The sequence below is a fragment of the Megascapheus bottae genome, chromosome 21, assembly GCF_031878675.1.
Source record: "Megascapheus bottae isolate mThoBot1 chromosome 21, mThoBot2.hap1, whole genome shotgun sequence".
Lineage (NCBI taxonomy): Eukaryota > Metazoa > Chordata > Mammalia > Rodentia > Geomyidae > Megascapheus > Megascapheus bottae.
Genome location: NC_143529.1, coordinates 36,826,483 through 36,843,186, shown reverse-complemented (window position 1 = coordinate 36,843,186; position 16,704 = coordinate 36,826,483). Strand labels below are relative to the sequence as shown.

General features: G+C 52.0%; 1 protein-coding gene across 12 annotated transcripts in view; it reads right to left on the bottom strand.

The window, feature by feature from the left end:
* The window catches only part of Agap1 (ArfGAP with GTPase domain, ankyrin repeat and PH domain 1), a 418,516-nt gene that overhangs the window by 88,196 nt on the left and 313,616 nt on the right, over positions 1-16,704 (bottom strand). For 10 of the 12 annotated variants that reach the window (XM_090355098.1, XM_090355100.1, XM_090355099.1 and 7 more), the window contains one exon: positions 10,279-10,440. The exons of the other annotated variants lie outside the window; for them this stretch is intronic. In XM_090355098.1, the coding sequence (XP_090211224.1) occupies positions 10,279-10,440 (162 nt within the window). The remainder of the gene's footprint in view (positions 1-10,278; positions 10,441-16,704) is intronic. 12 annotated transcript variants of the gene reach the window in all.

The following is a 16,704-nucleotide window of genomic DNA, read 5'->3' as shown; positions in this document are numbered from 1 at the left end:
GCTTCAAACCATGCACTTCAGATCTCATCTTCCTGAGCAGTAAGGATTACAGGTGAGTCACTATCTCCTGGCTTAACTCTATGATCGTTATCATAGGTAAGATGAGGCGTAATTCTGGCAGAAAAACATCCTATTCTTTCAAGCATGCATATACTCGAAGACCAAAACTGGGCAGGCAAACAAGGGTACAACTCTTTGGGGCTTTAGTAAAGCAAGGGGACATGCAAACAGCCAGCAATGTAGACATTTGTTCCACAGTCATTTAAGGAGCCAACCCACGACAGGATTCATTCCCCAGTCTTCCTGTACACGAAAATACCTTTCGGTAATTAATTAAATTTTTCTGTCCAGACAGAAGTTGACAGATCTCTTCAAAGCTAGGAGGCCAGGTTGGATCAATCCAGGTACCTGAGGGAGGTGGCCATAAGCTTGAATCTGTTTCCATGCTCAACATGTGTGCACAATGGCAAATGACAGAGCTTAAATATTATCCAACATGAGATCATTAAACAGGAATTAGATGGAAATGATGGAAGCCTAAAAATTGACTAGGAGTTCAGATGCTCTAAATGGATAGTCTGTCCATTTCTCACCTGAAGCCCTCTCCAAATGCAGTTTTGCTATTAAGCAAAACCCAAAGAAAGGTAATCAATTCCAACTAAAAAAGCACTTATCCTGGACGACGGCGTGCGAGGCACTTCAAACCCTGGCTGCCTGCCAGATCCCAGACAACAGCCATCAATGTTTCTGACTATCCGAGGAGCACAGGGGCCGTGCATAATTGACTAGAAGATGGGTTAAAACTGTGCCCAATCAGTGTGAGATCAAAAATGCGTGGAATATTCAGCGCCACTTGATTACACGGAGCCTCGTCCTTTCGGTCTCCTCATGAAATCTCTTCAAGGTCCACAGTACTGTAATAAGATCATTACTGTCAAGCGGTACGAATCGCAGGCAATGAGTCTTGGGATAGGGAGTCATACTTCACAAGCTCCCCTGGTTTCTCTCTCTCTTTCTCTCTTTTTTTTTTTTTGTATTTTACTGCACGCCGAGGCAGCAGGGCAGCAGGGCGACGAGGTGGCAGATAACGATCACTGTGTGGGAACTAGAAAGGCACTTTTAAGAAAAAGCAGTGAGAAATCAGCTTCAGAGAAACTAAAACATTTTTCCCTTTGCTGTTTTGCCACCTTAAAAAATTAAATAGAATTAAACTGGGTGCAGTAGGCGCTTTTCATGAACTCTTGATATCATGTCATTGAATTGAACCATTGGATAGATTTTCATATTTCAGCAAAACCCATTAGCCCACAGACAAATGGCCAATTTTCTCTGGGTCCCAGAGAAACGCAGCCCTGGGCAAGGTGTGTGAGTGTGTGTGTCTACAGACCAATGGCTGTCCAAGTTTCTTTCACTGGTGACATACCCAGGTATGGGTAGCTGGTGCTTGGAAAGTGAGTGAGAAGAGGCTAGAGTTGAAAGGCAAGAAGATTGTTAAACAATCAGAGTTTGTTCTCAAGCACTTAGAACCTAGTATAAATAATGCATCACGGTAAAGTCAGAACCGTAACCAGGAAGAGAACTGCAGCCAGAGGAGGCAGACTTTGATTAATGTGTAAGCCAATAAAGAAGGACTAAGGTGACGGACAGGCAGCTTAACCAATCACTCTTTGCCTTGCTTCAACTTCAAATTGTCCTTTCACATGCTCACCTCTGTCCCCATTCAAAACAGAAAACCCACCATCCTTAGAATGACAGAGAAACTAGCTCATGCATCTGAGTTAAATGTCCATATGTCCAAAGCCACTGTAAGCCAATCATGTATGTTTTAACTACCAAGTAGCTAGACAGCAAACTGTGCCTTTTGCATGAATGTACCAGAATGCTCATGTAGGTACACTCCAGAAAAAGAAATCTCTTTGCAAAAAAGCCAGGTCCAACAGCACAAGAGGTGTCCTGAGATGGAGGACCCACAAAGCCAAAATCCCAAGGAAGAAGGCTTCTGCCTTCTGAAGGCAGCCAGGTCAGTGCGTGGAACGGGGGCCTCCCTGGGCTGGGCTATGGAGAACTAGCAGTGCACCCAGGAACACTTGGGAGTGTCAGAGTAAAAGCCAAAGGCCCGAAGAAGGCTGGGCTCCACGCCCAGGAGGATGGAACAGGCGAACAGCCAATGCAGGGGTCCACATCCGAAGCCCCCACATGTCAGCCTTACCTGCTAGAATCGAGCAAATGATCACTCAGCCCTCCTCTGTGCAAATGAAGAAACTGCATCCCATCCTCACCCAGGCCTCCAAGGAGCACAGGGGACTGGGCGTGCTAAGGGGAGCGCAGTGTGTGTGTGTGTCCATGCTGTGTTTTGAGACACATCCCAACAACACACCCCACATCTGAGCAGAGAGCTGAGGTCCGCGCGTTTGCCTCAGTGGCATGGGGAAAGGGTTGGGCAGGGACACCTGAACCCACAGGCAGGAAGTGGCTGAGAACATGCCCGCTCCCATCACGGGAAGGATGTATGAGGACACAGAGAAGGATCCCCATACCCGGCCAGGATCCCCGGACTGGATTTGAGATCTCCATAAATGCCAGAAATGAACCTGCACTATAGACACTCCATTTTGATTTGGTTTGGACAAAGGCGGATTCGCTTCCATTTATTCCTTTCCATCTACCATGATATTTTTCACATGACTCAGCCAGGCCTTTGGCCAACTCCTCCTTATGGTCTGTGTGTCTAAGAAGAAGGACAAGAGGCGTCCAGCTACAACAGAGAATGGAAATGTCTCAGGGGCCTCGACTTCACGAACGTAAGTTAAGACCCCAGCTGTGGCATGGTGGCCGGAGGCCGTGATGAAAGGTCCATCACACCTTAGGTCTGATGGACGACCAGCAGCCCCTTCTGGCCATGTTGTCACCTGGAACCCCTGTGCTTTGTATAATAAAATACCCCTGGTCTGGGAGCAGGCCTAGTGGCAGAGTGTCTGCCTCACGTGCAGAGCCCTGGGTTCGATTCCTTGGTACCACATAAACAGAAAAAGCCAGAAGTGGCCCTGTGGCTCAAGTGGTAGAGTGCTAACCTTGAGGAAAGCCCAAAGACAGCTGCCCAGGCCCTAAGTTCAAGCCCTGGGTCTGGCAATAAATAAATAAATAAGGGAATAAACAAGCATACATACATTAAAAAATAACATATCCAGTAAAGGGAAAGGCATAAAAAGTGGACAAAGAAGGAAGCCAAGCTCAATCCCAGAGGTCACAAATTGATGAAGGAGGCAAGGCTGCATCTGAGGTGATCAAGGAAGTGATCAAGTCGGCTGAGCAAGGCTTCCCTGGCGGGACGCCTAGTGGAAACTGCGTACACTGGGCTGGCAGAGCCCCACCGTGAGAGCACACCCATGCCTGGGTGCTGTGTGCGTCTGCAGCTTGAGAGCAGCCAGGCAAGGCGTCTGCGCATGGCAGGGGCTACAGAGTCTACTGTGCTGCACGGCAGTGGCCGTGGGGACATTTCCCCTGCTGTGGAGTCTCCCACTGACACCACAGGGCTCTAAAAGGCACCTTGTAAGATTTATCTCACGTTTGTATTTTTCCTCTGTTTGGTTCCCACAGACAGCAGACATTTCATCCCTTATAATAAAAAGGGATGGGACTGTCCTGTCCCTCTGTGTACCCTCTCTGAGGGTCTCCTAGGCAACCAGATGCACTGGTGCTCCTCACACCAGCCACTGACTGGCCCGCACGCTGCCCCTTGGCTGTGTGCCTGCTGTGGGCAGGGGCCCTGAGGCTCTTCTCATGTGGTACCCAGCCTAGCACATGGCAGGCGGTGGGTGCCCAGTGCACTCTCAGGACCTGAAGCTAACCCCTTTAGTTTGTATGGACTTAAAAAAGGTACCAAAAATCCTCTCTTGCCGGTGAGTTCATCATGATGGGAATCCTCTGTTCTAGCCTACCCCGCTGTGATTGAGCCATCTTTGTTTATTTCCGACCTGCGGACTTCCACAAAGGATCTGAGAGCACGTACAGCTTGTGTGTGTTTGTGTCTGCCGGACTGGACCCTGCAGGATGGCTTTTGAGACAACTGTACCCAATCTACAATGTCAATGTCTAGAGTAAACGCAGACCTATCAGCTGCAGCGAGTTCATTCTCTGAGAAGCCGGAGTTACCGCCTGAGAACTCCCTTTGGAAAGAGGACGGGATGAGCAAGTCTACCACGGCCCGCTGCTCACGGGTGGAGACCAGCCGGCCCCAGCTCTCTGGCAGAGTCAAGTCCGCTGTACTTCAGTGCACCTGCAGGACTGCGTTTGGGCTCAGGTTTTCTCGCACTCACGACAAGGAACAGCACAAAGGAACTCTTGAGAGGCACTCATCTACTGCTCAATAACGAGGAGCTTTCATTAAGAACATCTTCCTGTGTGACAAGCTGATTTTGGAGTTTTCATGCAGGGGAGGGCACACCAAGGAGCAGACATGGAGTAGAGGTGAGAAAAGGAAAGTCCAGGAGTGACAAGTGACAATCAGCTGCCAGGAGTCCTCCCTCTGCTCCAGCCACTTCCACACACCACACACTCACACAGAAAAGCCCACGCGGGGAGGAAGCAAGCCATGCAATGCCAGGTTCACATGCCTAACACGCACGTGAACGACACCCAAGGAGGAAGCAAAGTGGAGAACATTGGGGTAAGAAGACAATGAAGAAGAAGAATCTGCTACATTTGAAATAATCCAAGAAACAAATTGCCTTCCCAATCAGGACCTCTAAAGTCCTCAAACGACCCACCGTGGCCAGAAGGTACGCCAACTCACCCGACACCACCTTGAGATAACTAGCTTCCGTGAGCTGACAGCTTTCCTCTGACAGTGAGCAGGCCGGGAAGAAAATGGTGCACTGCTTCTAACCCAGGGCTTTGGTTCTCGCTGAACTCAACTGACAACTGACCGTGCGCGTGCGCGTGCGCGTGCGTACATATTTTTAAGGGGGGAACCGGATTATAAGTAGACAGTGGTCAATAACAAGTGTCACCTTTTGTGGAGTTTTGTGAAACACTCATTGTGGGATATAAAACGAGGCTCCGTACCCAGGAAGCTGTCCTGCACTATCACAATTGTAACCACGCTTGTGTTCCCTGATCCACGCACCTCCTTCAACATTCTGCCCGATGTCCCGGTGCTTTGCGCTGGAGACTCCATTCCTCGGACAGGAACAGGAATTGTGCCCTTTTTGTTGTTGCCTGTGGAGCCAAATGTTACTGGGCTTTCTCTGTGGTGGTGGTTCCTTAATATTTGATGAAAGAAAAAAATGATCCACAACTTCAGGCTCTCCTTGGAGAGAAGGAAGGAAAGCGGATTCCAAGGTGACCTTTGTAACTGGCAGCTAATGAAATTTGTCACCACCTTGGGCCTCACCCTTGATTGCTCAGTGAGCACAGCTGCGACGAGCAATTCATTTCTGTACCACAACAGAGAGGCCCGTTAGTAACTTTCACTGCCCAAGATCATCCCTTCAATAAATCCATTCAAGACCAACCACCCAGCAGACTGGCAAAGACGCCGAACGAACCACCACAGGCTCAGGATGAGAAGCTGGAAACAGGTCCCTGGGGGACCCTGGAACCAAGAGCCGTGAAGCCCCAGGTGGGGCAGGGGAGTTTTGCATCTCTTCTTGTATATTAATATTGGATTCATCCAGACAGGCTCTGTATTTTCTTTTAAAGGATCGTTGCTATACAACTTGTAGATGTTAGGATCTGTATAAAAGTCAGTGTCTTTACATGGAATCTGAGATCAGTCTGCTCCACTTCTAGATTCAAAAGCCTCTCCACATACCTCAAAGACTTGCTTTTTGCCTGGTGGAAAGAGTTTGAGGTAGAGAATCAAGAGAGAGTTCTGTCACCTACCAGCAACCTGACCTGGACAAGCAAGCCACTTAACCTCTCTCTACTTCAGCCTTTTCACTGGGGAAACAGGGAAATTAGCACTTGATGCACACTTGCATGAATGCTAGAAAACGAACGAGAACCCCCAAACAGAACAGGACCACAGAGACGAGGGCTTCCGCTTCGCCATGAGCAGTTTGCTGTTGGGACCTGAGATGAGAAGGTATTCAGAATGTGCTGCAAGTCAAAGACAAAGGCTGAAGATGGCAGCTCATTAAAGATGGGGAAAATCTTCAAGGACCAAGCGCTCACCCTGGCACACACCCTTCAACTTGCTTCTGCCCAGGAAGCTGGGGTCTTGTTGCCTAGAACCCTGACTGATCTTCTGCGCCAGGCTGGGCTGCACTCCCCGCGGGCATGGTGGCGACACCGCCTCTCAGCAGTCAGGGTCCTAGTTTCCTTCGAATACCTGCATGCAGATCCATTTGCGTGAAGCCTATAGAACAGGTCTGTCCACTAGTGCAAGAGCCTGTTCCTGCTCCTGGTCCCAACACTTCTGCTACTCATCCAGCGTCCTTCCACAGCTAAGCTCAGTTCCCATCACCCCCTCGACTTCAGATACGAATAGCACATCCTACTTTCTTTTTTGCCAGTCCTGGGGCTTGAACTCAGGCCTTGGGCTTTTTCATCAAGGCTAGCACTCTGCCATGTGAGCCTCAGCACCACCTCCAGCTTTTTTCTATGTATGTGGTACTGAGGAATCGAGCCTGGGTCTTTGTGCATGGCACTCTACCTCTTGGCCAAACTCCCAGCCCACATCCAACTTTCTTAAATATCTGTAGGGATCCTGGCTAAAGCAAACGTCTCAGTGGTCAGTGCTGGCAGCACTCTTTTAAATGAGACTAGGAGGGATGCAAAGAGAAGCAGGTGGCTCTGCTGCCTTCGCTTTTTTATGTTTTTGGTGGCAAGGCGAGAGAATATTGGTTTCCAAAAGCATCCTGCTCTTCCTGACGCACTCATTCGTTCACTCATTTCTTGACTGTGCTTGAACTCGGGCTCAGGGCTGGCTGCACCACGCTTGCCTACCATTTGAACTAAACCTCCAGCTCTCTTGGCTTTTGCTATTTTTTCTTTTTTTCTTGCCATTCCTCCCAGCTTGCTTCAGGCCTTTATCCTACCTATGCAGTCTAATCTGCCTGCCTCTACTCCCCAATAGCTGGGAGAGGTGTGTTCACAGGTGTGAACCACTGTGTGTGGCTCCTATTCTGGTTCTCATAAAAAGCACTTAAAAACATCTCTACATGTGAATGACAGAGAAAAACAGCTGGGCCATTCATTCATATTTCCTGCTGGGATGTGGCAGCTAAATTACTGGTAGGGTGCTACTTTTTGTCTACTTTTCCTAACTAAAAATATCACCAAGTGGTATAATATCACAAGGGGGAACAACAAAAATTGCCCAATTTTAATGTAAGTCCAGGGACTTAAAGATAGCCAAAAGGATCCTGCAGGAGTGTGCCATGTGCATGTGGAGTGGCCTCCAGCCACCAGAGCACACATGGGCCTCACCACGGAGTGCTGTGCTGGAGCACGTCTACCAGACCTACGGGGAGGGCTCACGCCAGCTCACACCTCACCGGTCTTCACGCCTCGGCGGGAGAAATGATACATTCTGTGACTCCGGAAAGGATGTTCCTGGTTAGTTAAGAGTTCAGGGACTGGCTTGATCACGGGAAAGCCTCGCTGCCAGGCACCAGGCAGGAGTCAAGCAAGTCACCATGGTGGAACCCAAAAATATTTATAAAGATATAAAATCTTATAATAATTCTTCTAAATTCCTTGCAAGTCACAGACTGCTTCTCTGGTTGCGATACTCACCTAGTTCCTTTTAAATAGTCAATACCAGAAAGCTTGGCTCCCGGTGAGCCTGGCGGGGCATCCTGGGGCAGGGGCATTGGGTCACTAGTGAGCATACTCAGGCAAGGCCTAGACGGGGTAGGTGGGGGGCCAGGCTTAGGGGTCAGTGTTTCTGGGTAGAGGTGGCACAAGTGCTAACGACTCATCCCTCTAGCTTGAGCCGGGAGCCCAGAAGCCCATGTGGCAGCCGGCACTGGCATCGAAGGCAGCGTGGGAACTCTGGTGGTCCTTCAAAGGGGGAGAGTGGATAGTACACTTCCCTCCCTCCCTCCCTCCACAGCTCTGGTCTGCGTCATTTGTGGAAAACCACAGTCACCACTGGCCAGATTTCCCCAGGGATGTGTGCCAACCACGTGGATGCAGTGCCAGCCCCCAGCTTCTGCCTGGCTTTGGCTGAGGGGCAGGCAGAGAAGTGGAGAGGGAGGGAGGAAAAGGTCACTGGGACGTTTCCTGGGGCTCCCTGGAACCTCGTGCCATCGTGGCTGAGTTGCACGTGTCCCTCTCTGGTGAAGGCCATGCTTCCTTCTGGTGACACTCCTGAACTTCCATTCCCACCCCCTCCCCAGGCTCTCTGTCCGTCTGTCCAGACTGTGAGATGCCATCTGCCCTGTCCCAGGACCCTGAGTTAGTTCATGTCAACATAATTTTATATTTCTTACTCTTAAAGGAGATTTGGATCCAGGCAGTTGTTACAGAATTGCCTGATCTAGGGTGCTATGTTGGCACAAGGCCACGCCACAGGCGGGACACAGGAGAGTAAAGGCAGCACCCCAAAGAAGCTAGTCCTTACAAATATACGGTATCCTTCAGAGGGAAAACAGAGGCGACAGGTTTCGAGTTTAAGGAGAGAATATGCCATCTGGGCGGTTTACTCTGTGTGCTTTAAGGAAGTCATCATCCTTAAGACCGTTAGAACCACTGTGCAATACAACGTGACTTCACTGACAGGCCTCCAGGCATTAAAACGTGTGGTGCAGTCTGCGCTCCAGCCCTGAGGAGGCTGAGGCAGGAGGACTGTGAGCTCGAGGCCAGCCCACTGCTACATAGTAAGTATCTGGTCTAATAACAGCAGCAAAGAAAGAATTGCCTGAGAAATGATGAAAGCGCGTGCTTCAGAGGAGTGACTTGTTGGCAGCACGGCAGGCTAACTTCTCCCAGAGGAAAAGCCTACATGCTGCTGATGTCACGGAGGACGGCAGGAAGGCCCCTGTGGGACTTCTGGGCATGCGTCACCGCTTAATCATCCCTGCGTCTGAGCCGGTGAGTCTTTAATCTAGCCATTTCCATGGGGCTTTTGTGGTATGTGCCAGAGCCAGCACCTGCTGGTGGGGGGTGGGGGGAGGGAGACTGTGCTGCTGCCAGACCGATACTCCCCCTCCTGAGGGGGATGGGTGCTCACCTGGGCCACACCCTATGACCCCACCGGCAGGTGACGGGTCCTGCCTGAGGCACAGTCCACGATCAGTGCCCTGAACCCAGGAAGGGAATTTGTCACCTCTCAGGGGACCGGCACATTCACTGCAGGGAAGGAAGTAAAATCTACCTAGAGGAGGCTTGGAAACTAGTTCTTACTAGGCTGTGCATTTAAACCAAGTCACTGGCAGGCCATACAATGACAGAGCTCTTCTGTTTTCCCTGGCCATGGCTGTGTGGTGGGGAGAGGGGGGCAGGAGGGCGGTGCCCGAGCCTCCGGGCATCAGGGCGGGCTGCGTGCCCTTTGGCAGATGGGTTTTTGGTGGGAGTCTCGCCAGTGCCTGGCACTGGAGCAGGACCTCTCCCTAGAGGAAGGGCAGTGGGGGCCGCCTCACCGTCATTTCCACCACTGCGCACCCCCGGGACTCCTCACTTATCGTAGCATGGGGAAACCGGTCTTCATCCACTGGCCTAGCGAGGAGGAAGGGGAAGAGCTTCCAGCCCCTCGAGGGGCTTCGAGCTCTGAGCGCCGGGAGCCCAGACTCCCCACGAGGCCTGGACCCACATGCTGCCCCTGTGGTTGTGAGCGCTCAAATCAGCGGAGTGTTCCAGAAAGATCCAAGGATGGAGCCCTTGTGGAAAACGCCTCTGCCCCGGTCAGCCTCGTAAATAAAAATTCATGCTTCAGGACAACACGGGGAAAGGGGAATCAACGGCTCTGCAGGCCGCCTGCCACCTTCCGGCACCACAGCCGCACAACTCCCTCCCAGCACGTGCACGGTGTGTGCGCCTGAGTGCCTGGGGCTCCACTCGTGTCTGTGGAGTCCTGCAGAGGATTGCATCTGGGTGTCCTGGAGGCTGAGGACCGAGGAAGCCCAGATGCCACTCTGGGACATGCAGAGCCACAGGGCTGCTGCCAGCCTGTGAGGCCCCTGCCGAGGCCCTGCCCTGCCCCATTTCCCTGGTGCACACTCTCCTCCCAGGCTGCCTGGGTGGGGCAGGAAAGGTGCATGATGGGAAGCGGTCATACCATCTCCCAGAGCCAGAACCCGCAACGCAGACACTCACCCCGGAGCCAGGACTCACCTTCAGCGGTGCCCGAGAGCCCGTCGGCTTTGAAGTTGCTGGTGCTCTTCTTCCTCCGGTGCTTCTTTCTGTTGGCGTGGGGGGAGGGGGGCGGGTCGAGCTTGGGGCTGGCGCTGCTGGAGATGCTTGGGCTGGAGCACACGGAGTCGCCCAGCCCCGTGTCTGCCACCGCACCGGAAAAGGCAAGAGAATGCACAGGTAAGCACAGGAAAAAGGGCCTGCTCTGCCGTCACACGTGATGGCGCCCACAGGCTGGCTGCAGGGCAGGCCGGGAGCCTCCGGCAGCAGCAGGGCAGAGCAACAGGGCCAGGGGCCGCCTGCCCATTAGAGCAGGTGGTTGTTTCCGCCACCATCTCTAGGCTAAGGAGAACTGAAGGTCCCTGCTCTGCACAGCTGGAGTCCCGGAACTCTGGAAAAGCAAAGCGGGGGACTCATGCTCCTGGGTCTTTCTTGTGTATCAGGATCCCGTCAGCATGGTCTCATGTGGTGCTGGTCCCGAGTGGGCAGTGGGCGAGGCCTCCCCGACCGCCTCCTTCCTCTCCACAGCCTTGTGCCGGCCTGGGACACGACCTGGGACTGTCGCTTTTCTCTTTTTTGATTAGGGAAATAGGTTATGGTAGCACTTACTGAGGTCTTGTCATTGCATATGGAAGTCAACAAAGTAGACGGGCTGCTGACTCCTTGGAGCTACTCATAAAGCTTTTACAACCAGTCCTAAGGACAATTCACTAGAAATGACCTTCTCCATTGATTATTTCTCTCTACCTTTTTGGGCAGCACTGGGATTACAACTCAGGGCCTTGGGCTTGCCTGTCAGGTGCTGTGCCATGTGAGCCATGCCTGCCTCTAGCTCTTCTTTTTTGTATTTTCAGAATAAAGTCTTGTGGTTTTGTCTGGGCAGGCCATGATCCCACGATCCTCCACCTATTAATCCCATGTGGCTGTGCGGACGGAGGTGGGTCCCCAGGCTCAGGTTTTTATTGGTCGAGGTGGAGTTTTGCCGTCTTTTTGCCCTAGCTAGCCTCAAACCTCAATCCTCTGGATCTCAACCTCCCATGTAGCTGAGATTATAGCCACGAGCCATTGGCTTGCTTTGCTACTAGTTTTTCTCTTTACCAAAGAGAAAGCCAACGTAATGCCAACCTATCCCGAACGAACAGGGGAGCCCATCAGAAGGGCATGAACTCTGCCAGCTCCTGATTCGGCAGGTGGCACTGTATCACATTCTCTCAGCCTCCGCCTCTCCTCTGGATCCTGGTGTGGCCAGCCCGCGACCAGATACCGGGGAGCTGCTGCTGAGAAATCCACCGCAACACCAACACCTCTACCTCAGTGGTGACACCTGCCATCGCCTTGCTCTTGAAGGGACACGCTTCCATGTCTGCCTGGCTCCCTGCCTTCCACGCCAGCGCCGAGTCAAGATGAAGTCCCCCATGGCACGGCAAGCAGTCGGGAAACCCTGCAACGTCTGTGTGGCTTCCATGCGGAGGATGAGGCCTTGTTCAATCTGGTGACCATTTATCCTGTGCATGCTCTGGCCTCCCGGCCCTGCTCTCCATGTCAGCACACCCACTGGCAGCCATCTCCCGGCCCTGCTCTCCATGTCAGCACACCCACCTGCAGCCATCTCCCGGCCCTGCTCTCCATGTCAGCACACCCACCTGCAGCCATCTCCCGGCCCTGCTCTCCATGTCAGCACACCCACCTGCAGGCCATCTCCCGGCCCTGCTCTCCATGTCAGCACACCCACCGGCAGCCATCTCCCGGCCCTGCTCTCCATGTCAGCACACCCACCTGCAGCCATCTCCCGGCCCTGCTCTCCATGTCAGCACACCCACCTGCAGCCATCTCCCGGCCCTGCTCTCCATGTCAGCACACCCACCTGCAGGCCATCTCCCGGCCCTGCTCTCCATGTCAGCACACCCACCTGCAGGCCATCTCCCGGCCCTGCTCTCCATGTCAGCACACCCACCTGCAGGCCATCTCCCGGCCCTGCTCTCCATGTCAGCACACCCACCTGCAGGCCATCTCCCGGCCCTGCTCTCCATGTCAGCACACCCACCTGCAGGCCATCTCCCGGCCCTGCTCTCCATGTCAGCACACCCACCTGCAGGCCATCATGCCTACCCAGGCTGCACTGTGCAGTCCCCCCCCTAGGCTCTGTCCCGCTTCACACTGGCTCAGGGATCCACGACACCCTGCTTCCTGAATGTCTTTTTATTACGTGTATGTATATGTATGATTATATATATGTATACACGTACGTATACATACATATATATATATATGTATACACGTATGTATACATTTAGTGCCAGTACGGGAGCTGAAACTCAGCACCCCGTACTCTTCACTGGCTTTCACCCTCACAGCTCAAGGCTTTCTGTCACTTGAGCACAGATTCTAAGCTTTTGCTGGTTAACTGGAGATATAAGAACCTCACCCTTCAAAGGACATAGCTAATAAATTAATTAGGAAGCCTACAGAATGGGAGAAGATCTTCACTAATCATACAACGGACAAAGGCCTCATATCTAAAATATATCAACAGCTCAAAAAATTGAATCTCTCCAAAACTAATCTCCAAAGAAACAACCATCCCATTAAAAGATGGGCCAAAGACTTAAAGAGAGTCTTCTCTGAAGAAGAAACAAAAATGGCCTATAGACACATGAAGAAATGCTCAACATCTCTGGTCATAAAAGAAATGCAAATCAAAACAACTCTAAGATTCCACCTCACTCCAGTTAGAATGGCCATGATCAAGAAAACTAATAACAACAGATGCTGGAGGGGATGTGGCCAGGAGGGATCACTACTGCACTGTTGGTGGGAGTGCAAACTCGTTCAACCACTATGGAAAGCAGTATGGCAGCTCCTCAAAAGACTAAACATAGAGCTCCCCTATGACCCAGCAATTCCACTACTTGGCATTTACCCAATTGTCCAGAAACAAGGACATACTAAATCCACTAGCACAATGATGTTCATTGCAGCACTATTTACCATAGCAAATATATGGAGGCAACTCAGATGTCCCTCAGTTGATGAGTGGATCAACAAGATGTGGTATTTGTACACAATGGAATTCTATGCTGCTGTCAGAAAGAAAGACACGACATTGCCCCATTTGTAAGGAAATGGAAAGACTTAGCAAAAAATCATATTAAGTGAAGTAAGCCAGACTCAAAGGAACTTAGGCTCAATGGTTTCCCTCATTCGTCATAATCTGTAGAAACTTTGGGCTCTCCTAGCAGAGATTTGCAATAGAGCAAAACCTAGATACATAAGGCCATATAGTATGACGCTAAATGAAAGGACCTCTAGGATATAGAAACAAAAGCCATATAACGAGTGATTGTTGTCCTTAATGTATTATGTTATCTCTCATCTCTTTTGCTGTCCCTTGGTTATCTCATATTGTTACAGTATTTCACCTTGTTATCTGATATATTGGATATATTGTATTTGGTTATTTGGAATTGGACAGGGAAGGGGGGAAAACAAGATGAGGAGTGGGGGTGGGGGAAGGGAAATGGGGACCAAGACATGAGAAAGGGTATCAATGTATGTGAAGTAAAGCACCTTCTATCTGGTGAATATAATGTAACCCTTCTATTAATTACAATAAAAAATATATGAAAAATAAAAGAACCTCGCCCTTTTCTGCATAGGCAACAGAGACCCATCTCAGCCTTTTGCGTAGCAAGGATTACAACATAAGATACCAGTAGCTGGCATAGAGACTTACTTTTAAGTGACAGAGTGCACAGAATATCAGACAAAAGCTTTAAATACTCTGGAATGAAAGTAAGGAGAAGCCGTGTACTCTTGCTGTTTCCATGTCCAGACGCTTCCTGCTGGCCCTGGAGGACTAAGCTCATCACCTAGCGCTGAGCTGACTTCCTAAGGTACCCAGTGCTAAGGTCCTACACGGAACTTTTGCTCATGTCACATTTTTTCTGCACCAGTACCTTCCGTCCACACCAAATCCACGGGGCAGCCAGACCCCCCCCCCCGCCCCATGCAGGGTCCGGCCACACCCAGCCCCCAGTGGGCCCTGCCTTATCCCACGCCCTCCTGCTGTGCAGTGGGTTTATGGGAACACACACATAGGAGCTGTGGCGTCTACACCAGACTCCGCACGCACGTGCACGCACACGCGCACGCGCACACACACAGTTTCTGGGCTCTGTGTGCTTCTGGCTGCAGCCCACCCACTTGTCACCTCCTGCAATGCTGGGGCGGAGGGTGGGGGAGGCTGTCAGCATCTTGTGCCACTGGAAACTCGGCCTTACAAACACACCAGAGTACTCCATTTTTTTCTGTCTGGAACCTGTCTCCAGCCTTCCAGAGCAGCCACCGTCACCAGTGCCAGTCGGAGACACAGTACCATGTGGACCCACCTGCCCCCTTTATGTCTGTGCCAGCCTCTCCCCAACCTCACCACCTCAGCTCTTCTCTACTCCCACCCTTCCGCACCACGCCCCCAGCGACTTCACCTGTGATGCCATGGAAGCCACGAGCACCCAGCAGCAAGCCACACCAATTCCCAGTTCCTGCAGTCTCAGGGACCCCCTCATCCTCCGGCCTCAGCAAATCATACTTCTTGGCCTGCATCAGGTGATGGGGTATCTGGTACCTCACTCTCCTCACTCTGGCCACTGGCAAGTCCCTGCTGAAGCCACTGGAGCCGGTTCACGTGGGTCATGCTCCAGACTGTCCTCACAGGGTTCTGGCTGTCTCACCCTTCTTGGATGAGAACCCACGCCTTACCCTTGCCCCACACTTACTGAGCATGCTCTGTTGGTCAGCTGCTGCCACCGAATAAAGGGTACTGGCCATGTTTCTACAGAGTCAATGGTAAGGAACCCCCGTCCCCACGAGCAGGACACCTACCTAGCTTCTTGCTTAGTGTGTTCATGAACAGACAGCTGTCCTTGGGCCCCACAGTGGCACAGGGAATGACCAGGGACCACACTCATGGCCAGCATGCCAATCATGTGGCCATACGGATGAGGGTGGAGGGAGGGGTGGGCCGGCTGCACATCCACAGACGGCCACAGGACTGCTCGGCACCCAGGGCCAGAGACTAACCAACCCCATGAGAAGAGGGAGCGGCTGCGGCTGTGGCTGCAGAGGCTTTGGGGAGGGAGAGGAGGGGAAAGCAGGGAAAACGATGGAGGGAAAAGGAACTGAGGAGAAGAAAGAGGAGGGAGGGGGGAGGCACACGTGCCTGTCCCGGCCACTGGAAGGAGAGACACAGGGGTACAGCCAAGATGACACAGAATGTCATGTGGTCATAAAAATACGGGAATCTTAACAATGACATACGCAGCAAGGCTGGCGTCTCGAGGCCCCGGGTGGGGCAGAGCCCAGTCAGGGTGATGGTATCCCAGGATCCACAGAGCACCACTCTCCTGGGCTGCCATGGTCAGAGAGGCCCACCCACCCCACTTAGGCTTGAGAGAGCGGAAGTGGCACTGTGGACGAGGACGTGGGGGAGCAACAGTGGCGCAGCGCCTGTCTAGAGATGGGAATTCGCTGGGCTGGGCTGGGGAGCTCAGGACTGGAGCAAAGGCTTGGTGAAGCCAGCAGGAATGGTTATGGTCCTCACAAGTGGACCCTGGTTGAGGACGAAGATGACAGGAGCAGCAGGAGCTCTGTGGCCAGGCGATGGGGAAGGCCTGGCCTTGCACCAAGGCCAGAATGGTGGGAAATTATGGTGAGGGTCAAAGGAGAGGAGGAGGGGAGGCCCACATAACGGCCCAAGCTGACGGTTAGGGAGGCCACGGCTGTGGAGTGGGCAGAGGGTTTCTGCACTGGTGTGTGTGCGTGTGGAGGGGGTAACGTTAACACGCTGGCTCTCAGATCGCAAGATTTCCCGGAAACTGGTGGAAAACGTGAGCAGCCACAGCAGGTGAGGTGTGCATATCGTGCTTTGCTCCTCCAGCCCGACAAGGTGTCCCCAGCTCCCTGCCAGGATATGAGGAGCTGGGGCCTGCTGACTGCTTATGAAGAATGCATTTCATTCTGTATCAATTACCAGCAGCGGGACAACTACAGACAGCATTAAACACGGGAAGGGAGAAGCAGAGAGAGGCAAGGCCTGCCAAATTAAAAAAGCTGGTGTGTCATTATTCCACGTCTGAAGAGGCTTTGACGCCGAGAGTCAGGGTCTGGGGTGGCCTGGGCCAGGCTTTCCACCCGGCGTCAGCCATTAGTTCTCCCCAATCAGGCATCCATGTTTAACGCACACCCCCAAAAATATATAAGAGGAGCAATAATGAACACAATCTGCAGTCTCTCTGAGCCTCGGTAGGTGAAGTATGAGTCAAAGAAGCATTTTCACTTTTCACGGGGAGAGCTGACAAGCATGACTAGAGGGAGAATAAAATAACATTCCGCTCACATAAATATCAAGCA